This window comes from Onychomys torridus, chromosome 8, assembly GCF_903995425.1.
Source record: "Onychomys torridus chromosome 8, mOncTor1.1, whole genome shotgun sequence".
Taxonomy (NCBI): Eukaryota; Metazoa; Chordata; class Mammalia; order Rodentia; family Cricetidae; genus Onychomys; species Onychomys torridus.
Window position 1 is genome coordinate 107082651 of NC_050450.1, and position 23364 is coordinate 107106014.

The following is a 23364-nucleotide window of genomic DNA, read 5'->3' on the forward strand; positions in this document are numbered from 1 at the left end:
ACTGTGCGCAGAGTAGAGACCACGATTTTATCACTGCACCTTGTCACTCAAATCGGAGGACTGAGAGCCAGGGCAGTCACAGGCAAGTTCTGCCAACCCAAAGGCCATCCTCTCAAGACTGAATTCACCAAAGCAAAGAGTGCTCCTCACAGACCACCGTGAACTGATCCTAGCCACAGAGACTGACACAGATGCACCCCATTTCCTTCCATTAAAGAGTCCCTGACAGAGCATGTCCCTGTGAAGAGCAGGGCCAGCCACTACAGGGAGAGGCACAGGGTGTTTTGGAGGTGGGATACCCTGCACCCTGGTCTGTGCAGACTTCATGTCTCAGTGGGATGGGTACAAATGTCATGAGATCATTCTGTGGATACGAGTCGTTGCCACCAAACCTGACAACCTGAGTTTGATTCCCCTCAAAACTCACATGGTGAAGGGCAGAGCTGATTTCCACAAGTTGTCCTCTGAGCTCCACCGAGGCACCACCGAGGCACACATGGGTGCATGTACACTCGCACAATAAAATTTATAATAAAAACGTGTTTTAAACCGGGCAGTGCTAGCGCACGCCTTTAATCCCAGCACTGGGGAGGCAGAGCCAGGCGGATTTCTGTGAGTTCGAGGCTAGCCTGGTCTACAAAGCGAGATCCAGGACAGGCACTAAAACTACACAGAGAAACCCTGTCTTGGAAAAAAAATATATATAAACCACTGCCCTTTCACAAGCCTGTTTTTTGCACTATGAAAACCCACACGTTAGATAGCCAGGCATTGTTATCAGGCACCATAACTGCCACAAGAGTAAACAATTCCCAGGGAAGAACTTCCCAGCTACATTCTGAGACTCTCCTTACCAGTAAGCCGCAGAAAATATAAAACAGTAAGTACTTTCAGCCCAAGAGAGCCATCCCCGACAGCCAGCTGGGAACCAACTCAGGTCAATTCTGAATGGCTGCATCTCAGCGGCCCTTGTCTGCAAAGTTCTCACCATTAAGTTCAATATTTGCTATCAGCGTTAACGTCAACCTTTCTAACGAGGGCTAAGACTTGCATATAGTTTCTTTTAAAGTCTTTAATCAGTTAGTGAGATTGAGAACGGAGCCCCTAGTCCCCCGGTCTTTGCACCCACGCTCTCATCAATATGCTTGGCGACCGGGACATTTCGCCTCTCTTTCCTGATAAAGGAACTTGACAGAGGCCATGAAACAAACTTTAACGGAAGAAAGATACTTTCCTATTCTTCTATTTCTGAACGGAATCTGGACTAGATTGTGGCCAACATACCACATCGACTTCCGAGGAACAGGCTTTTACTTCTCACCGCGCATTCGTTCTGGCAGGGTTCCGTGGGTTATTTTTAGCAATTTTAAATTGCCCTTTTTCTTTTTCTACTATCCCATTTTTTCTTTCTTTTGAAGGAAAGAACAGAAAGGGAGGGAGAGGAGAGAGGAGGAGAGAGAGAGAGAGAGAGAGAGAGAGAGAGAGAGAGAGAGAGACTAAGCTAAAAAGAAGTGAGGACTCTTGACTTGGGGCTCTTAAATAGCCTAGACCATTGCCTCTACTGCCCCGAACGCTAAGAGCGCGCACGCCCCAGGAGGGCATGGTACACTTTCCGGGCTCTGCCTGCCAGTGCCGGAACCCCACAAGTTCTTCGCATGCTCAGACCAGCCAGCCAAACAAAGACCGCAAGTGCCCCGGCCGACGGCTCCAGACAGGCGGGGACCGAGACTCCTCCAGCTGGGCCCACTCCCAGAACACGGAGTCTCAAATGCCGAGGATGGAGTCCCCAGGACGTCCCTGGTGAGATCCGGGTCCCTTCGCATCGCCCCCGCCCTGCGCCCAGCGCCGATCCCGCCCCCCCCCGCTCCAGCCCCTCCCGCCCCCCCACCTCCCCCGCGCTGCAGGCCAGCGTCCCGTGCGTCCAGATTCCAGTGCACCCAGGGACCGCCACGCCGTTCCAAGTGGACCCCGAAACCCCCGGCCCACGATCCCAAACGAACCCTGATACGCACCCGGGTCCCGCCGCGAGGGCTGGACTCGCGCCGGCTCCACGAGCCGCCGCCACCACAGCAGCCACTGCCACCGCCGCCGCTAGCAAGGCGCGGCGGGGAGGGAATATGGAGAGGCCCGGCCCTCGCTCCGCCCCGGCTCCGCCCAGGACTCGCCCAGGCCCGCGCAGCGGGTAACGCTGCGCCTTGTCTCCAACCCCCCGGCGCCCCCGCGCACCGGACGGCCCCTGCTCGGGGTTCCCTGCTGGCTGCATCTGCAGGTCATGCCGCGCGCCTGGTACCCGTGATGCTCTCCTAGATGGGAGCCCTGCGCCCTTGGTCCCGAAGGCAGAGCCTTCCAGTGCCCACGTGTGCGCTCACCCCCTGCATTCCTATTTCTCAATTTTGGGGGTAAGGAGGACGATGCCCACTAAAAGGGCACTGAGCCTCCCTCTCTGCCAACGACCCCTCGAAAGGACCCTGTGGTCAGGGTTCCTGAGTACTCCAAGGCTGGAGATGGAAGAGCCAGAGCCAGGCGAGTTTCCCGGATCTGGCGTCCCCACCCAGCCTGCTACCTTTGGAGCCCCTGACCATCATCAGGTTCGAAGGAACTCAGTTGGATGTATTTTAGCACTACCGTCACTCTACAGGAACTAAGTCCTGGCAGGAAAGGCTCGGACACACGGCGATGGACAAAACACACATTTGTGCTTTACTGCTTTTGCATGGTGTTTCTGTTGGAACTGCAGGACGCAGCCAGGCCCCGCCTCCTGCGGTCTTAGAGCGCGTGGTCCGGACTTCGCCGGATGTTTGATGGCGTTGCCTAGCAACGAGAGATGGCGGAGCCAGAGGACCAAGCGGACGGGTAAGCCCAGCCAGAGGAATAATGGACCCACCAGACGTTTTCCCTGGCTTTCTGCACGCAGGTGCCCCCACCCCACGCGCCTTCCCCCTTCACTTCTTACCCCTTCCCATTCTCCTCCACATTTTCCGGACCTTTCCGACGCTCTCCGGCCCCCCCCCCCCCCCCATGTCCCTTCTCCCTTTCACCTCCTGCCCTTTGTCCTTTCCTAGCCCCCACCCCCCCCCCGCCCATTCCCTACTCCTAGCCTCTGCTTCTCCTGGTCTATAGATTTGCACACACTGCGGTAACCATGACAACCACCATGCTTGATAAGCCAGGCTACAAAGCGGGGCATGGATAAGATGCTGTCCAGTATTGCTGGAGTTGGGAGGAGAGGGGAGGAGCACTGGCTCAGATGGGGGTTGTGCCAGGCTCATGCCTCCCTCCTATAAGAATGGATCCCTCTGTCTTGGACTTAAGGGATAAGCAGATCGCCAACACAGAGTGAGTGCACCCAAAAATGCTGCTGTCAGCTCTCTTTTAGGTTTTGTGTAAAACAGAAGGGAGTTTAAATAATGATATTTGCTTAGACACTTCTGCGTTTTTCCATATTTTTAAAGGTTAAGTCTCTATGGACTCCCATGGAAACACATCCAGATTATATCACAGAATAAAGCTAGACATGAAACAGTAGGTATAGAATGAGCCCCAATTTGGGGAAGAATTTAAATGCAAAGATTCTGAACAAAGGCAGGTGCACCACAAATGCCTGTTACAGAGGCTGCCGTGGGCAGCAGAGGGGGAAATACCAGGCATTTTCATGTCTGTGAAGCATATGTCTATATTACTTTGATTTTTAAAAAGTTAACTTAGTTTGTATCTTAAACATTGCACTGGCATATTTGCAGGTGTGTGTGTGTGTGTGTGTGTGTGTGTGTGTGTGTGTGTGTGTGTGCAGAAGCTGGAGGAGGATGTTGGGTGTCACCCTCTATTGCTTTCCACCTTATCCCCTTGAAGCAGGGTCTCTTGCTGAACCTGGAGCTAGCCTGGTGGCCAGCAAGCCTCAGTGATCCTCCTGTCTCAAACCCTCATAGCACTGGAGTTACAGGCACAAGCAACTGTGTCTGGCTTTTATGTGAGCACTGGGGGTCCAGACTCCAGTCTCTAATCAAGTTTTTAAGAAATGCCAAAATACTTTGCATGCAAACCATGGCAATGTTGAGAAGCTGAGGCAGAGTCCGGTGTGTTACCCTGAGACTTTCTCTGCCTTGCCCCAGAAACAGAATAGCTCAGGTGACCTTTCTGGGGTGCCCTCACATGGTATTTCTTTAATGTTATGATAACGGTGTTTTACATTCATTCTCATACCAAACTGTGGCCCCTGACAAGCATGGCCTAGTGATGGGAGAGTTTTGGCTGGCAGCAGGGTGGAGGAGAGGTGGAGGTCATACCAGTAAGCAGCAGGGATGCAGCTTGCATGATAGGCTGTGAGCTAGTGTTTCCTGTCTCGAAAAGCAGGTCACACCTGGAAGAGAAGCAAGCTTCTGCAGAAGAGGAGACGGAACAGGAACCCACTGAAGGCCATGAGGTAACTTCCACCTGGAGACTTAATATCCGGGTTCCTGTTTGCTAGGAGACAAATAGACAGGGCTTGCCAGGGTCCGCAGTGCCAAGATCGTTCACTCTGACAAACTCCGTTCGTGCACAGAGAAACTTACACCCTGTCTTAGTTGTATTGATTAAGCACTCTGACCAAAAGCAACTCAGAGGAGGAAAGGATTTATCTGGCTCATACTTCCTGACTGAGAGAAGTCAGGCCTGTCTTCCTGTTCTTCCATATAGTGTTCCCTCTAACCAGAGAACTCACTCACAGCCAAGGAAGTATAGCAAGAACCATGGAGGAACACTGCTTTTTGGCTCATTCATGGGTTTGTGCTCAGGTAGCTTTCTTATACAACCCAGGACCACTTAGCTTGGGGCTGGTGCTGCCTGCAGTGTGCTGGGCCCTTCCACATCAACTGATAATTGAGACAGTCTCCCAGACAGGCCAGTCTGACGTGGTGAGTCCCTTAGTTGAGACTCCCTGCTCAGGTGACTCCAGGCTGTGTCAGGTTGACAAAGATCACTAGGACGTACCTCATTCCAGAGTGTTAGCTATCAATAATGACATATCCAACCTTTAGGGGATGCATGTAGACGTGTCCTTCCTGTCACCCTAACATCTGCCCCTCCTGTCACCCTAACATTTCTCACTATTATATCTTCTTCCCTGGGATTTCTTGCCACCCTGAAACAGGTGTTGCCACCAATGGAGAACAATGGCCAAGAAACTGATGAGGGTGGAGACGCCACCACGGGTCCTCAAGAGGGCACCGGGGCAGAAGATGAAGGCAGATTTGAAGGAGAAATGGCAGATGATGAGACAGTCAGGACTGAAGGAGAAGCCGTCCGTGAAGGGGAAATGGAATCCATTGGACAGAATGCCCCAGATATAGAAGTGGAATCCATTGGAGAAGCTCCTCAAGAAACAGAAGTAGAATTCATTGGAGAGGCTGCTTCAGGAACAGAAGTCGAATCCATTGGAGAGGCCGCTCCAGGAACAGAAGTCGAATCCATTGGAGAGGCCGCTCCAGGAACAGAAGTCGAATCCATTGGAGAGGCGGCTTCAGGAACAGAAGTCGAATCCATTGGAGAGGCCGCTCCAGGAACAGAAGTTGAATCCATTGGAGAGGCCGCTCCAGGAACAGAAGTTGAATCCATTGGAGAGGCCGCTCCAGGAACAGAAGTTGAATCCATTGGAGAGTCCCCACCAGAAGTAGACATAGAATCCACTAGAAAGATCATAACAGAAATGGACTTGGACTCCATTGGAGAGGCCATCCTGGGAATGAACTTGGACTCCATTGAAGGTGCCATACCAGAAAGAAAAGTCGAATTCACTGGAGAGGCCATTCCTCAAGGGGATGTGGAATCCACTGGATACACTGTCCCAGAAGGGGAATTGGAAGTTCCTGGGATAGAAGGATTGGAAGAGTATACCTTCTCTGAGATGGATGAGTTCTCTGAAAGGATCAGCATTCCTGAATTCACCTATTCAGACATCAGTCGCTGGGAAATGACTGAAGAGGAAGCAAACGCTGCCTATCTGTATGAAAGACCCAGACCCAGATCTGCTGAGGCACCCCAGCAAGCCTTCAGCACGTATGAGACCATAGATCACAGAAGGGAAAGCAGGGTAAGTGCCCTTGGGTTGTTTGTACAAGCCCCTGACTGCTCACATGGCTCATCACCCTGTGAGAGGGGCTTAAAGGCACATTATCACCACAGCTTAGGGCTTCTATTGCTAGGTTTACTTGGCTTACACATCCCAATCATAGTCCGTCCTGAAGGGAAGTCAGGGCAGGAACCAAAGCTGAGGCCAATGAGGAGCCCTGTTTCTAGCTTAAAATCTAGAACCACTTGCCTAGAGGTACTACAGTCCACAGTTCTCTGAGCCCTCCCACATCAATCATGAATTAAGAAAATGTCCCATAAACTTGGCTATAGGCCAGCCTGATGGAAACATTTTCTCCAGTGGACAGAAAACCTTTGCACACACCCTGTTAGGAATTTCTTAGCAAATGTAGGTCAATGCTGAGAAGGCCTAAACCTCACATCCAAGTTGCCAGATGCAAGGCTGGGGACATCCTTTAGCCACCATCCATGCACATAAGTGCATCCAGGTCTCTGGTCTTCCAAAGCAGTGTGACTGAAATAAAGGTGGCCACACATCATGGTGGCCACCAGCTCTTTTTATGAACACTAGAAATATGAGCAACGAAGGGGGGGGGGGAATTAAATGTCTTAATTATCAAAACTCAAATTAGTTGGGCATGACAGCACTAGTCATCCCAGCACCCAGAGGTAATGCCGAGCATTGGGCTTCTTAAAGAGCCCTCATCTCAAACAAAGAAGCAAATCAAACTGATTTACATTTAAATAGTCATCTATTGCTAGCGGCTAACATATTGAGATGTTTGGGGTTTTTTTTGGGGGGGGACTAAATCTAGGTCCTTGAACTTGCTATGCCAGCCATAATTTAAAGCAATTACAAACTTACAGAAAAAATGAAGGATAATAAAAAACATATTTATTTTTTTAGGTGCCAGAGGTAAGTTTCAAATCTAATTTTTCACCTCCAAATGCTTTTCTGTGTGTTTCTCACAAGGCATTATGCAACCTTTTCCTAGGGAGATGTTGACAAGGGTCTCCTGGCCCCAGACAGTGAACTGGCAACAGGTTAAAGTAATGATTCCACCAAAGGCCAATTTGGAGAACCCAGGAGTTTGCTGGGGTCACTTACTCAATCAAGCCTAGGTGACTCAAAAGCAGCTACATCCCCAGAAGCCCAGTTCAGCATCCCTGCAGGGCTTGTAGGCGGGTCACCCTTCCCAGAGTCTCCTCTCCGCAGCTATTGCTACTAATGTTACTACTAATGTTACTACTATTGTTACTACTATTGTTACTACTATTGTTACTACTATTGTTATTACTATTGTTACTACTATTGTTACTACTATTGTTACTACTATTACTATCATCATCACCATCTTGCTTACACAATCATTGAGGCAGGACACTTTCCTAAACTGCTAAGTTTTATTGACTTAGTGAGTCTCAGAGAGCCTGCCTCCAGGAGGGAATGTTTCAGTTCTGAGGAAGCCAATCCACGACAGAGAGCTCCTGAATGGCTGAGACCCTGAAGCCTGAACTGGGGCTGGGATGTTCAGGGCTCCCTTAGTGGGCTGGAAGACCTGAGTCGGGTCCCCAGCACCACACTGGGAAAATCTGGCAATTCTGCCTCCATCTACCTCCATCATTTCCTGGAAGCTCTCAGGTCTCATTTTGCAACTTACCAAATGTCTAAAGTTACTCTTGTTATCCTTGGCTGTCATGGCTTCTCTTTAGTCTTTCCCTGACCTTGAGATGACTACAGGTCACTGGCAGAGTGGCCCTCTGTGTAAGCTTCCCAGTACTCCCTCCAAGGCCGCTTGAGTTTGAGTCCCTGGGCAGAGCCACCCAGGTGATGCTGTGTGCTCCCTGCTCCTGCCTGGTGACGTAGAGGAGGGATCAGAGTGGCTGGATCGGCATTGCTGAGAGAGGAAGAAGGGCGGGCGGGCCTCCCTCACAGCAAAGCCGCTCTTCACCCTTTTGTATTTAATAGCATTTCATGGGAAGATATTTCCATTGTTCAGAATAGAAAAGTGAATATTTGGAATGAAGGAAAAATCATAGCATGATTATTATTATTTATCGACAATGTCTCATTTTCTGCCCAGCAGTGTACACCACCAATGTGACTTATCCCTGAGTAATTTCTCAGTTTTGTTTTTCTGACACAGAATCTCTCTATGTTGCCCTGACTGTCCTGGAACTCAGCAGGCTGGTGATTTTTATTTTTTGAAAAGTTTCTCTTTTGTGTGTGTGTGTGTGTGTGTGTGTGTGTGTGTGTGTGTTGACTTTTAAGTATCTCACCCTATATACTAAATGTTGTTAAGCTCTCCCTTACTCTTTAGCGTGGCCTGTGAGGAGAATCCAGTCTTTTTTAGGAAGATAATTTGTGCCCTGAGAACAAGAGTGGTTAATTTCCCCTCTCCTGTGCAGTACCTCTCATTCAGTTCCTCTCTGATCGGGTTGGCCAGCCTTCCAGCATGAGGCTGCTCTCTCTGCCACTCTGGAGGGTGTTCCCCTGGGGTCTTGCCAGATCCTTTTTATCAGCGTTAGGAGGCTCTTTCCTTGTAGCTTGTTAGATGCCATGCCTTTTTGTTTCATTTATCACTTTGAACTTTCTCAATTTTTTTCTGTGTCTACTGAGATGATTGTATGAGATTTGCTTGTTTGTTTGTTTGTTTGTTTGTTTTTCTAGTTTGTTGATTTGATAGATAATACTGATAGGTTTTTTTGTGTGTGTGGCATGTGTGCACAGGCCTGTGGCAGCCAAAAGTTGATGTCAATCATGTGTCTTCCCATCCATTTACTTATTTATTCATTGAGACGTGTATGGGGTCTCACTGTGTCGTCCTGGCTGGCCTCAAACTCATCCACCTTATTTTTTTTTAATTTCTAATTTTTTAATTTCTATTTTAAAATTTTAAAAATTTAAATTAAAATTTATAGATTAAATTAAGTTAAAATTTTTAAATCTATAAAAATTCTATTTTAAAATTTTATTTATTCATTTTTAATGAATAAATACCCCACATGTGTATGGGTGTTTGGCCTGTATGTATGTCTGTGTACCACATGCATGCCTGCTTCCTGTGAAGGCCAGAAGAGGGCGTCTGATTCCCCTGGGACTAGGACAGTTGTGAGCTGCTGGGAATCGAACCTGGGGTTGTCTGAAAGAGCAGCCAGTGCTCTAACCCCTGAGTCATCTCTCCAGTCCTCATCCACCTTAGTTTTTGAGACAGAGTCTCCCACTGAACCTGGAACTGGCCAGCGAGCTCTTCCATTTTCTGCTCCAGCCAGAGCTGGGATTAAAAGTGTGTTCCGGCACACCTGGCCCTTACTTGGATGCTGGGACTGAACTCAGGTCCTCATGCTGGCAGCGGGCTCTTTGCTAACTAGCTGCCTCCTAGTTTGTACATGTGAAAGTGACTCTGCCCTGTGACATGAGACACAGTGGGACACTGTTAGTGTCTGCCGTAATCAAACCTCTGATGCGTCCACTGCTGACTCAGCTCCACCTGTACAGACTGTGGCTCCCACTTCACCCACTGGATTATACTCCATTAACACTATTCATGTTTTTATGCTCCAGCGGTCCTCACTTGGCCAACAGGAGCACATTTACTCTGGCTTTCATGGCCTTTGGACACCCACCCCACCCACCACACCTCATGCCCTGCACTGTTCTTCTGCAGTGGGTCTCCAGACTCGGACACTTCTGCCTGAGCACCATGTCTATTAAAAGGAAATCAGTTCAGAGATGAAGATCTGTGTACAGGAGTGATAGCTGCTCCTGGGGTGTCACTGTCCCCAGGTCCCTCAACACCCTGGACACAGGCACATGTGGAGATGTACATTTATGGCTGTGTTTACAGGAGCACACAAATATATACAAGTGTACAACAGTGTCAACACTTACGGGGACTTCCCCTGACTGCAATGCTGAGAGGTCTGGCCCCTACCTTTGACTGCAATTAGTAGTGTGACCAATGTCCCACAGACTGCAGCCCTCTGAACTCTACTGTCCCTACCACAGCCTCTCCCCTGGCTCAGTCCCATTGGGGCTTTGAGTGTGGAGTGCTCTGGAAGCAGCAGAGAGGGTGGGGAAGAGGCTGGGACACTTTCTATGCATGAGCCCAGGCTGTGCACAGTGCCGTCCCGATGCTGTGCCTGTGCCATCGGATCCAGACAACAGCCTTATGGGGTGGGAGCCCTTGTTGTCTTCACTGTGCAGACATAGAAACTGGAAGGTGGGATGGAGAGATGGCTCAGTGGTTAGAGCAGTGGCTGCTCTCACATAGACCCTGGTTCAATTCCCAGCACCCACATGGCAGCTCACAGCCACCTGTAACTCCAGTTCCAGGGGGATCCAGTGCCCTCTTCTGGCCACCACGGACACTATACACATGCATGCATAGACATGAATACATGCAGGCAAAACACCAAACACATTTTTTTATTATTATTAAAAAAGAAACCGAGAAGTAAGGGGGCTTCTTTGCTGAAGGCCTCACCACTGTCATGGCATGAGGTAGCTTTTGCTCTGAAGCCATTGTCCTGAACTACGAGGCGATGGGCCCACCTCCTCCCCAAACCCGTTAAAGCTAAAAGATCTCCTACGTTTGGAGGGTAGCGGGGTTCCATGTTTGACGAACCCCTGTCATGCTCTATGATCAGGACCCACCCCTACAGGCTGCACTGTGGTGCAGTGCCCCCTGGCTACTGTGAGGACCTGGGTTCAAACACCAGCATGGCATACAAACAAAACCAAACCCCACATTTTGTGATTTGGTGAGGAGACCAACAGCTGAGCAATGTCTTCTCCTCTGTGCAGAGACCTGCAAGTCGTTCGTTCTAGTCACCTGGCTTCCACCCTTGGGTCCAGTTCCTAGACAGCTCACTGAAATGAAGGTTTCAAAGATGGTCAACAAGAAGGAAGAGATACATCCTAAGAGAGCCCTATCTATCCTTCTGCCTTCTGGCTCTCCGTCTACAGAAATACAGGCAATGGGAGGAATTGTTAGGGGTCCGTGTACGCGTAGACACCCCATTAGATTTTCATTAGAAGCCCTTCCGGGAGATTTTGGCCTCTGTGCCTTCCATAATGGCCGTTGGGATCTGGGTTCCTCAGAACCAACTTACAGAGTCCACCTTGTCTGAAGGTACAGTGGGAAGGGGCATGGGCACACATTTACATGAACCTTTAGCTTCTGCAGATCTGTTTCACCTCCCCTACTTCGTGGGGACGTGGGGCTCGTGGCCAGAGATGACAGTCGTACTTGGCTCTTTGTAGACAGGGTAGCAAAGCCCTGTCTCGCAGTTTCTGGGCTGGTAGTTACCTCAGCAGCAGTAGTAAGGACAGCCCATCTCAGTAATTGCAGCAGTCCCTTCAAAAGCTAAAAATAAAGCCCAGGGTGGAAGCACAGGTGTGTAATTTCAGCACTCAGGAGGTTGAGACATGAAGGTTGTAAGTAGCCAGACTAGCCTGGGCTTCTTTGTCTCAAGGGGGGAAAAGGCAAATGTCTACCTCAAGGGGAGGTGTTTAGGTGGAAGAAGAGAAGAAGAAGCGATCCCTGAGGCCCCTACTGGAAGCAGAGAGTGGAGGCATGCTGCTATGAGGCGTGAGTTGAGGACATGCTTTTCAGCCTCTGTCTGTCTGGACATGCAGAGCGTCTGTCCAGGTCCATGAAGAACCCTGGTCAGGAGGGGAAACAATTAAACCCTATCCATACCACAGCAGTCCTCATTAATTTGTTCCTGTTATTCCATCCGTAGCCGAGACCCCCAGAGGTCCCAGTTCAAAGAGTCTTTCCTATGGGAACACGACATCGCTTCAAACTGAGCATTGTGGGAAGTCTGACTTCCTCGGAGATGGATGATTTGTCCCCAGACACAGAGGAAGCTCCTGGGCAAGGATCAGGTAGGATGCATCTGCCAAGGTTGTCCTAGAAACAGCTCAGCCAGTCCACCTTCCCTCCTGTGTAGGTGAGGCTGCCTGGGCCACACCTGTCACCTCATTTCCCTGAAGCCAGGAGGCTAATGACAAACATGTGTTCATTGGATGCGGATAGCTTTTTGAGGCACTTACCATCTCAGGCAGTCCTTACCCTGGCCCAGTGAAGTAGCAACCATTCTCCATTGTGCAGATAAGGACCCTACAATCCACTCAGTAACTTATTTCAGTGAGGTCCCAACACCCAGAGCCCTGACTGACCCCCACCTACTTCCAGCTGCCTCCTGGTCTCTGGAAGTGGAACCCCAGGACAGCTCCCCTTGTGAGCACATGTACCTCTACAGGACATACCTGTGTCCTCATCTGACTCTAATATCCTGGTGCTGTGTACATGGGGGAGCAGGCTGGGAGACTGCTTATTCCCCAGGATGCAAACTCATGCGTGGTTCAGCTTACAAAGCCACACGTTATCTGTGAGCAACATGAAAATTGGGCAGGTCTAGCCTAGAAGGGGGAAATAAAACGGACAGGAGCCAGGGATGCAGCTCAGTGGTGAGACTTGCTTGGCACACACAAAGCCCTGGTCCACAAAAAGTGGACATGGCGCTTCATACTGCAGTCCCAGCTATGTGAAAGCTGAAGCGGGATCCATGAACCACTGAGCCCCAGGTAAACCCATGCAGCAGAGCAAGGTGAGTCAGGGGTACATGGATAAGAAGAGGCAAGACAGTACAAACACTGTAAATCCAAACCGCCGTCACCATCATCCAGGCATCAGGTGCTGGGATTGCAGGTATGCACCCCCATGCCAGGCCTTGACTGTGTATTTTATTTGCTTTGTCTATTCACTGGTGATCTGATGAGTATCTACTGTGTTCCAATTACCTCTCTAAGCATCAGAGCACATTGGATAAAATCACCTGCTCAGCAGCCAGTGTGATAGCCTAAACCTTTAATCTCTGCAGTGCTTGGGAGGCAGAGGTAAGCAGATCTCTGTGAATTCAAGGCTAGCCTGGTCTATATGATGAGTTCTAGGCCAGCCAGGGCTACATAGTGAGACCCTGTGTCAAAATAAATAATCACACACAATGGAAGACAGAAAATAGGTCTCTGTGACCTAGTTTATAATTTCATTTCTTTTTCAAACTTTTTTTTCCCCCAAGACAGGGTTTCTCTGTGTAGCTTTGCGCCTTTCCTGGAACTCGATTTGTAGACCAGGCTGGCCTCAAACTCACAGAGATCCGCCTGGCTCTGCCTCCCAAGTGCTGGGATTAAAGGCGTGTGCCGCCACCGCCCGGCTTTTTTTCAATCTTTTGAACTGCTTTCTTGTTGAACTTATGTGTATAAATAGGTGTGTGTCTGTGGGTATAGGTCTCATAAGTTCAGTACTCATGGAGGCCAGAAGAGGGCAGTGGATCCCTTGGAGCTGGAGTTAGGGATGGGTGTAAACTGCCTGACATGGTGCTGGGAACTAAACTTGTGTTCTCTGGAAGAGCAGCGAGCATTTTTAACCTCTAGGTCATCTCCCTATTCTTTTCTTTTTAAACTCAAAAGCCGCACAGTCAGGCGTCTCCTTCCTTCCTATTCCTCACGTGTAAGCTGCTGTCTCACCCACTGCTAGCGTGTGGCTCCTTCTGTGGGATGCCTTGAATCAGCGATGGTTGATACCATGGTTAAGCCTGAGAACTCCCCACTGGAAGGCTCTCCTTTCTGTTTTCACACATCCTGTGAAGGTGGGACCTTGATGTCCATCCCTCAGAACACAACAGTCAAGCCTCAGTGGCTTTTGCTGTCTCTCCTGGACTGTTATTACAGCGCAGCCCCCACCTGGCCCCCGGGAAGAACCCCGGATACAGTTTCAAGACTATGTCCGGCCCCTCGGCCCTGAGGAAGAGACCTTGTTGGAAAGAGCAGCGTCCGAAGGGAGTGATGAGGCAGATGACGAGGGCTCCCAACTGGTGGTTCTGGACCCAGACCATGTAAGAACATGTCCTCGGGCTTTGCTTTTGCCGCATGCAGGGGGGAAGTCACCTGGGCCCTCTTCTGCATCCACCCACCCTCCCTCCCAGTGCTGTTTGTCCTCTTGGGCTCACTGGGCACTGATTAGGCCTCCTACTTTGTTTCCTGCCTGTCTTAGTTCGTTTTCTGTTCCTGAGAGAAACACCATGACCAAAAGTGACCCCTGGAGGAATGGGCTTGTTTCTGCTGACCATTATAGTCCAGAATGAAAGGAGATCAGTGCGGGAACTCAAGGCAGGAACCAGGAAGCAGGGACTGAGCAGAGGCCATGGAGCACTGCTCCTTACTGGCTTGCTCAGCTTGCGCCACAACCACCCAGCTTCAGTTTTCTCTCTTAAACACCCCAGAACCAGCTGCCCAGCAGTGGCCCCATTCCCTGTGGGCTGCGCCCTCCCACATCAATCACTGATCAAGAAAAAGTCCCCCAGGCTTGCGTACAGACCAGTCTGATGAGGCATTTTCTCAATTAAGGTTCCCTCTTCTCAGATGGCTAGCATGTGTCAAATTGACAAAAAACTAACCAGGGCTCCGCCCTTGACTCTACTGAATTTTGTGTTTGTTTGTTTCTTTGCTTTTGTGTGTGTGTTTGTTTGTTGAGGACTGACTGTCCATTTTTAGGAGTCTGGACGCTATAGGACATTGAGCCAAATCTTTGGCCTCCAGCCACTTCTTTGTCCTGACAACCAAAAAGACATCTAGACTGTGCAGGACGCTGGAAGGAGGCAGAGGTCACATCACTTCCTCTTAACTTGTTGCCTTAACTGTGACAGTCACACCAAGTCCTTGTCCCAGACCTGCAACACAAGAGAAAGGCAGATTTGATTTGAGTGACACATTTGGAGAGCAGCAGTGCTCCGGGGAGCTCAGAAGGAACCCAGGGTGCACTGGGCAAATCCTCAGGGCCCCATTTGACACCGCTGTGATGGCTGCTGCTTATCACCCATACTGTCCCCTGGTCAGTCTGGACTGACCCTCCTTCCCCCAGCAGCTCACCAGCCCTTCAGCCAAATCTCTGCAGTGTCTGGCTTGGGCCATGAAGTGCCCGGAACTTGTGGCTTCCATAGTAAGAGCCTGCATTGGGAAATCACTTATGTCTGCCCATACCACACCCACACCCACCCATCCATTCCCACTCCCACAGAGAGACAGCCAGTGCTAGCCCACCACTGGACCCCTAGGTTGAGCGCTGCTTGGAGCATTGCGAGTGACAAGCTGCTTGTGGTTTTCTATTGTCTTAGCCCCTGATGATCAGATTCCAGGAGGCCCTGAAGAGCTACCTCAACCGACAGATGGACAAACTGAGACTGGACATCCAAGAGCTGGTGCGTACAAGTTCCTGTCTTCCTCCCAGCCTGGTGGGCACCCATGGACCTTCCTCAACCCTATTTCTTTCTCTGGTACAGGATGTGGCCACCAAGCAAACCCGAGTCCAGAGGCAGGAGCTGGGCGTGAACCTCTACGGGGTCCAGCAGCACCTGGCCCGCCTGCAGATGCAGCTGGAGAAGAATCATGACCGGCACTCGCTGGCCGCCTGTGAGAGGAGGCGGAAAGAGGAGGAGCTTCAGGCCAGCCGGGCCCTCTACATCAAGACCTGCACAACTGCCAATGAGGAGCGAAAGAAATGTAAGGCGTCCCGTGCACCCTGAGGCCCAGGGACACCCCTCGATACCAGCAAAGCAATTACCTGTCTAGGAAGGGTTCCCACCTTTTTAGGAAAGGAAGACCCAGTAGTGCCACAAAAGGCCCCTCACTGGGTAGAGCAGCAAAGGCCGAGACTAACGGGTCAGGTGTAGAGACTCCAAAACGGAAGTGTAGAGGTGCCGTGGCAGTCCAAAAGATGAATCCAGAGGATGCAGAACAGGTGTGTGGAGCTCAGAGGTGGGAGCTGCTGACCCAAGAGGGATCAGGGCAAAGCCCCAAACCAGACAGCAGTAGCCAAAGGGTCTAGGACAGCTGAGTGGGAAACCAGGTAGCTTGGGATTACATGAGAAGGGCAGGGGCACTGTGCATATCATATGCAGTGTCCCCACTGAAGGCACACACCACCCTCACCGAGTAGACAACAGAGGATGTAGTGGACAGTGTGCAGTGAACCTCTGAGGAGCCAGTAGTTCTTCATTCTTTGTGTATTTTGATGTTTCCAATGTTCTTTGTCAACTCTATTGCTAAAGTAATAGCAAAATGTCCTGAAGGTTAAGGGGAGAAAGCAGGTACTGTGTGCCTGGTGTCTGTCCCAGACGATGTATTTTGAACCCTGAGGGATGCAGGTAGGGAATCTGGGTTTCTGTTCAGAAGTTTCTATAACAGAGTCCCACTGGGGCACTGGTAACAAACAATATCTTGCTTGTTTGTTTGTTTTTTATTTTTGGAGTCAGTGTGTCATGTAGCCCAGGCTGGCCTTGAACTCCTGATCCTACTGCTTCTACCTCTGTGTCTCATATGTGTGTGCCACTACGCCTGGTATATGTAGCGCTGGGGATCAAACCCAGGGCCTTCATGCATACCAGGAGAGCATTCTACCAACTATCTGTCACACAATTCTGGAGAACAAGATGTCCAATATGGAAGGACCAACATCTGTCTCTTGATACAGCATCTAATGGCTGAAGGGCGGAGAGGAGAGAGGACAGGAGAAAGGCACGCAGGTTCACGTCCTCCTGCACGCTAGGCTGATCCATCACAGCCCGAGTGGAGCTGTATGAACTGGGCACATCCCATCTGCCCCCCAGCTCCCTGCACTGCTGCACTGGGGATCAGGTTCCCAGCAATTGTCTCTTAAGGGGATATCTTCAACCCATAGTGTTTATCAAGAACCTCTCCCTGCTTACCCTAAGCACCTCCAAATCAAAACAACCAAGACAAAACATGGCATTTAAACTCAAGGCCCCACTTGCCATTACCATAGGCCCTGGCACATGCTGAAGGCACACATTGCCGGCTCAGCCCTGCCACACACCTGCCGTGAGGCCCCGTAGCCTCAGAGCCAGAAGCATCATGCTGCCAGGCTCCCACCTTCCATGGCTCACAGTGTAGACAGGCTTCTTTCCCTTGAAAAGCTCCCTGAAGGGCTGGGCCACCACTTGACCTTCCCGTTGCTGTAGTAAACTGTCAAGTAACGCTGAGGGGCAAAGCCAGGGAACCATGCAAGAATTCTGCCCACTATGTTTTTACAACACAGGGTACTCTCGTCACTTTCATGAGCCAGCCAACAAAAGACAGATACCCCAGGAGATAAACAAGCTCTCCAGAGAAGGAAAATGGGTCCCTGGAAATTAAACTATGAAACCAATTTATGTTCACCAATACTCGAAGGAATGAAAATTTAGAAGAATAATTGAAATATTGACTCGGTCACTCACCTGGCAAAGACAAGTTGACCTTGGCATGCTTAGGGAAGCGTGTAATACACACCCTTGCTTGCTCGGATGTGAAGGGGGGTAGCCTGCTTCAGCTGCCGCACTGAGTTCCAGGACGAGGAGGCTGCTTCATCCACAGACATTTACCTCCATGCAGCATGGTCAGGACTGTGTTCCCCCAGGCCCCTCTCTCCAGAGTTGGGCAGAGTTTTCTCTCCGTGTTCCCGTGTGGCGTTCCTGTGTCCTGGTCTCCTCTTCAGACAAGCCTAGACCACCATAGAGGCCACACTTAGTCTTGATAGCCTCTCTAAAGACCTTGTGCTCAGACGAAGCCACATTACGAGGCGCGATCAGGTGGCACCTGCCCCCAGGTCACGTGTGCCCTGTCTCCACCCACCATTTTCACTTGAAGGAATGAACTCATAGGTGAGGGTTGAAACAGCCAGGCTCACTGAATAGAAACTGCCCCCAAATAAATCAGGGGGAGAAAAGACAGGAGAGAACCCAGTGAACTCTGAGCTCCTTCAAGCGGACAGAAGACGGACAGGGAGAACAGAAGAAATACTGAAGGTGTCACGGGTGAAAAGCTTCCACCCTGTGCTGACGGTGGTAACTCTACGGGTTCACGGAGCTCAGCAAAGTGAAACCCCAGATGCAGGAGGAAAAACTGCACCAGGCTCTCCACAGGCAAATGACTGAAACCCACGACAAAGAAAACACCAGCAGCCAGGGGAAGCATCAGACTGTGCCGCGAGTGGCTGAAGCCAACCGTACCTCAAACCAGCTCCGGCCTGGCTCCCTCCTTCCCTGGAAGCCCCACAGGGAGCCAGAGTGTGCCGTAGTGCCATAGGGATTATCCCTGTCATATTTTAAGGCGTTCTTTTCCCTCAAGCAGCTTTCTGTGTGACCCATCATCATTTGAACAGGCAATATTCTGTGCTTGTACACAAATCTATCTGCCTGTCGGTCTATCTCCTATCTATCCATTTTTTAAATGTTCTTACTTTTAAAAAGATTTATTTTTATTTTATGAGTATGGGTGGTTTTGTTTTGTTTTGAGACAGGATCTTACTGTGTAGCCCTGGCTGGCCTAGGACTCATTATGTATACCTGGATGGCCTCAATTAGTGGAACTCTGCTCTGCCTGCCTCTGCCTCCTAAGTGCACTGTGCCTGCCTTGTGTATGAGTGTTTTACCTGCATGTGCATACCTGACACCCATAGAAATGAGAAAAGGTTATTTATTGGGTTCCTCTGGAACTGGAGTTAAGGGTAGTTGTGACCTGCCACGTTGGTGCTGGGAACTGAACCCAGGTCCTCTGCAAGAGCAGTAAGTGCTCTTAACCACTGATAAATTTTATGTATTTATCAGTGGCCATTTATTGATACATTTTTTTATAACCACTAATATTTACTTACTTGTTTTTGCAGAGCTGAGGGTGAAACCTAGGGCCCTAAACATGCTAAGCAAGTGCTTACCACTGGGCTAACCCCCAGCTGGAGCAAACAACTGTGGGCTGAAGTGTAGCTTCCTCAGTACATGGTCATTCCAGCTTCACACAGTCCCCTGTGACTTTTGCTAAGGGATCCAGTGGCACTGTGGTTTTGCACTTCCTCCTGAGGCCCTGCCCGAGATGCAGCCTTCCCCTTGCAGCAGCACCACCGTGGGTCTGTGTGCATGGGCGTCTGTGGAGCTCAACCTGCCTGCTGTGCTTAGGGAACCTGCGTGCTGTGCTCAGGCTGCCTCCCTTTTAACTGGTGAGAAACCAGTGCGATGGCCCTTGTCCAACACCATTCCCTGAATGTGCCAGGAGACAGGCGTGTGGTGATTTGTGGATATGGAATGGGTGTATATAAATATATACACATACTTTTCTGAGACATGGACTCACTATGTTGCTCTGGCTGGCCCAGAACTCATGACCTGCCTCTGCTTCCTGAGTGCTGGGATTGTAGACCTGCACTACCACGTCTGACTGCTTCTGTATTCTTGCTCCTTTTTACCCTCCAATTGTATTAGATATTCTTCTGCAGCAGAGTGTAGGTCTTTGTAGTTTATAGGTTATGCAGGGGCTGGGAATAGAGCTCAGTGGGTGAGGTGCTGTCTCTACAAGCCTGAGGATCTGAGTGTGGATGTCAGGTACCCACCTAGAGGCTGGGCACGGTGGAGTCCACTTGTAGTACTGGGTGGGAGATCCAGGAAGATCTGAGGGCTTGCTAACTGTCTCGCCAAATCAGGAAGCTCCACATTCTGTGAGAGATCTTGTTAAACAATAAGGTAGGGACTGGGAGATAGCTCATCAGTTAAGAACACTGGCTGCTCTTGCAAAGGACCCAGGTTCAATTCCCAGCACCCACGTGGCAGCTCACAACCATCTAGGAATCCAGTTCTAGGAAATCTAGTGCCCTCTTCTGGCCTAGGATGGCACCAGGCATGTAGATGGTATACAAAGAGAGAGACAAACAGACAGACACAGAGAGATACATACAGGCATAGCATCCATACACATAAAGTCATAAGAAAAAATTAAAAAAAAAACAATAAGATAGAGAGTGATAGAGGAATACAGCCGGCCTCCATCTCCAGGTTCTACACAAGTGAACACATGAGTACACACACCCATACACACACACACACACAGTCCCCAGTGTAGATACAATAGCATATGCCTGTAATCCTAGCACTGGGAATTTGGTGGAGGCAGGAGGACCAGTAGTTTGAGGCCAGCCTGGGATATAGAACAGACTCCACCTCAAAAATCACAAAGAATCCACCTCCATCCAGGCTTGGTGTCACTTGTGAGGTAGAAGCAGGCTGATCCCTGCCAGTTCCAGGCAGCCGGGGTTTCAAGAGCCCCAGTTCCTTCACAGAGGAGGGTACAGGGAAGAGTGCTGTCCCAAGGGTCCCACGGGCAGTGCTGGACAGCCTCCCTTTCCACAGTGGCAGCCCTGCAGACGGAGTTGGAGAGCCTGGCTCTGTACCTCTTCTACATGCAGAACATAGACCAGGACGTGCGTGATGATATCCTTGTGATGAAGCAGGTGGTGAAGAAGACCGAGACAGAGAAGATACGAGCTGAGATAGAGAAGAAAAAGCAGGTAACCATGAAACCGTCACCGTCCCACCGGAAGAGCTCGGTCTCGCCACACTGGCGGAGGACTGTCCTCAGCTGTGGACAGTCCTCATGGCCACTATTTTTTTGTCAGGATCTGTTTGTGGACCAGCTCACTGAGAGGGCGCACCAGCTGGAAGAAAATATCTCCCTGTTTTCAGCTCAGTACATGTCCCAGGCTGAGGACACTCGGATCCTAAGGAAGGCAGTGAGCGAGGTAAGAACACCTCCAAAGCCAGTGAGCGAGAAGCCCCCTTGTCACCTGCACCAGCAGTGACCACAGTGACTCAGTAAGCAGCTCCCACATCAAAACCAGCTGGTCGAATGGCCAGCAGGTGGGTGGTAGGGCCTACCAGGAAGTCAGAAATGGCGTCCTCTCCTGTGCCAGCAAGCTCTGGTGTGGTCCCTCAGGGGACTGAAATCTTTGTGTCAGTATTCAGCACCATAGGCAGCGCTGTCCCAGGCTGTACCTTCTCCCCACTCTGTGTAGAAGGGAAGATGTAGAAGCCACTGGCAGCCACGCCAGAGTCACCATGACCACGTCATATCCTGGGGCCTGTGACCAGGCACAGAGATGACACCCCACCTGAGAGTCACCATCCACAGCCCATAGTGTAGGGATGGCATGGGCCAGAAGGCAGGCTGTCATGAGGGCAGGAGCGAGGATTCTCTATGGCATTCCTCCTATGCTCTCCAGCCTGTGAGCCTAATTGTCAAGCGTGTATGTTCCAACCAAAGGTCTGAGCAAAACCCGCCATTTTTAAATCTGCAAAGTGATTCTTGGGTCTATTTGAATAATAAATCAAGGAGCCTCCAAGACTTGTTTTGGAAGGGAAGAGTCCAGCTGTCCAGTTTGACCAGAGCCAAAGGCTTCTCAAGATAGGAGACTCCCTGGCAAACCAGGAGAGAGGTCACCATCTGCCACAAAGCTATGGGTGCTGTGCTGCAAAGTGCTATTGGACCCAGGAATAGACAAGCAGGCCAAGGGCGCTGCCAGGGAGCTCCGGAGTCAGCCCAATCAACACGAAAGTTTAGCAGATTATTAATTAGCTGAGGACTGGATTGTGTGTTCAATAGTGTTGGGACCCTCAGTTAACCAGTTGGAGAAATCTTTCCCCCATACCAACTACTAAAATAAATTCCAGATGGAATCCGGTATTTAAAGAGGGGACACACAGGAGAGATGTCTCAATGGTTAGGAATCCTGGCTGATCTTCTAGAAGAACCAGGTTCAACTCCCAGAACCCACATGGTGGCCCACAGCCATCTATTAACTCTAGTCCCAGGGAATCCAGTGCCCTCTTCTGGCCTCTTTCGGCACCAGGCATACAGGTAATGCATAGACATACATGCAGGCATACACCCATACACATAAAATTAAGAATAAGAATAAAGCCAGGCGGTGAAGGCGCACACTTTTAATCCTAGCATTTGGGAAGCAGAAGCAGGCGGATAGCTGAGTTTGAGGCCAGCCTGGTCTACAGAGAACATTCCAGGACAGCCAGAGCTACACAGAGTAACCCTAATCTCGAAGAACAAAACCAAACAAATAAACAATTAATTAATTAAGTAAATAAGTAAATAAATAAAACAAACAAATAGATAAAATGACTGCAAATAGTGGTGTGTGGGTGCTGAGGAGGAGTTATCAGAAGAAACCGGGAAACCGTGTCACTAGTCCTGGGCCGAGGAGGGCTTTTGGCACTTTACACCAAGCAGAGTCCTCAGGCTGGATGTGAAGCTTAGTTGGCAGAGTGTTTGCCTAGCATGTACAAGGCCTGGGTTTGATCCCCAGCACTGCATAAACCCAGCATGGTGATACATGCCTGTAATTCCAGCACTTGAAAGACAGATGCAGGACTATCAGAAGTTGAAGAACATCCTCAGCCACAGAGAAACCTGGATACCTGAGACCCTATCTCAAATTTAAGATGCAGAATCCATAAAGAGAAGAGTCAGGAAGTGAGGCCACACCAAACGCAGCCACCAACAGAAGGGAGAAAGGGTGAGGCCCACTTACAGCCACTGATCAGTTGGGATAGCTGTAGCTGGAGGGCTTCTCTCCAGGTCCCACCAAGCCCCCGCGGTCCCACAACCCACATATAAAATAATCACTCAGACATTTATATTACTTATAAACTGTATGGCCGTGGCAGGCTTCTTGTTATCTACTTCTTCTGTCTTAAATTAACCCATTTCTATTAATCTATACTTCGCCACGTGGCTTACCAGTACCTTACATCTCCCTTGTCGTGGTGGCAGCTGGCAGCGTCTCTTTGCCTCAGCCTTCCACTTCCCCGAAGTCTCCTCTCTCCTTGTCCCACCTATACTTCCTGCCTGGCTACTGGCCAATCAGTGTTTATTTACTAACCAATCAGAGCAACACATTTGACATACAGACATCCCACAGCACTTCCCCTTTTCTTTTTTTCAAAAAGGAAGGTTTTAACTTTCACATAGTAAAATTACAGATAACAAAACAATTATCAAGCAAGAATTACAGTTATAATAGCTAGTCTATTTATAATAACTAGTCTATTTGGCAAAATTAAAGAAGATATCCTATCTATCTTGTATTTGTGAATCTAAGGTTTCATATCTAATTTATCTTTTATCATAACTAAGGAAAATTGTAACTATCTAGCTTTAATTACATCAAAGACCTCAGAAGGATATAATATTACCTGAGAAATGGGAGAAGGATGCAAGCAACTTTCAGGAGACAGCTGGCAGCCTAGACACACAGGTCTAGAGTCTCTTGGTCACTTTTCTCAGTGTCCTGTAGAATGTCTGGCAGTTTCCTCTGCGAAGCAGGAGCCTGAAGGATCATTTTGCCAAGCAAAGTTCAGTAGTCAGTCACCTTTCTATGGGTCCTGCATGTCCAG

General features: G+C 49.8%; 2 protein-coding genes across 5 annotated transcripts in view; one reads left to right on the forward strand and one right to left on the reverse strand.

Moving 5' to 3' along the window:
- The window catches only part of Tbc1d16 (TBC1 domain family member 16), an 82453-nt gene extending 80327 nt beyond the window's left edge, over positions 1-2126 (reverse strand). For both annotated transcript variants that reach the window (XM_036198047.1, XM_036198046.1), the window contains exon 1: positions 2013-2126. The gene's annotated coding sequence lies outside the window, so the exon portion shown is untranslated. The remainder of the gene's footprint in view (positions 1-2012) is intronic.
- The window catches only part of Ccdc40 (coiled-coil domain containing 40), a 47328-nt gene continuing 25902 nt past the window's right edge, over positions 1939-23364 (forward strand). The window contains exons 1-10 of one of the 3 annotated variants that reach the window (XM_036198043.1): positions 1939-2853; positions 4348-4420; positions 5129-6067; positions 6974-6982; positions 11815-11959; positions 13808-13971; positions 15250-15333; positions 15415-15634; positions 20308-20465; positions 20574-20696. In XM_036198043.1, the coding sequence (XP_036053936.1) occupies positions 2825-2853; positions 4348-4420; positions 5129-6067; positions 6974-6982; positions 11815-11959; positions 13808-13971; positions 15250-15333; positions 15415-15634; positions 20308-20465; positions 20574-20696 (1944 nt within the window). In that variant the 5' untranslated portion in view covers positions 1939-2824. The remainder of the gene's footprint in view (positions 2854-4347; positions 4421-5128; positions 6068-6973; positions 6983-11814; positions 11960-13807; positions 13972-15249; positions 15334-15414; positions 15635-20307; positions 20466-20573; positions 20697-23364) is intronic. The other 2 variants (XM_036198044.1, XM_036198045.1) reach the window with 2 other exon arrangements.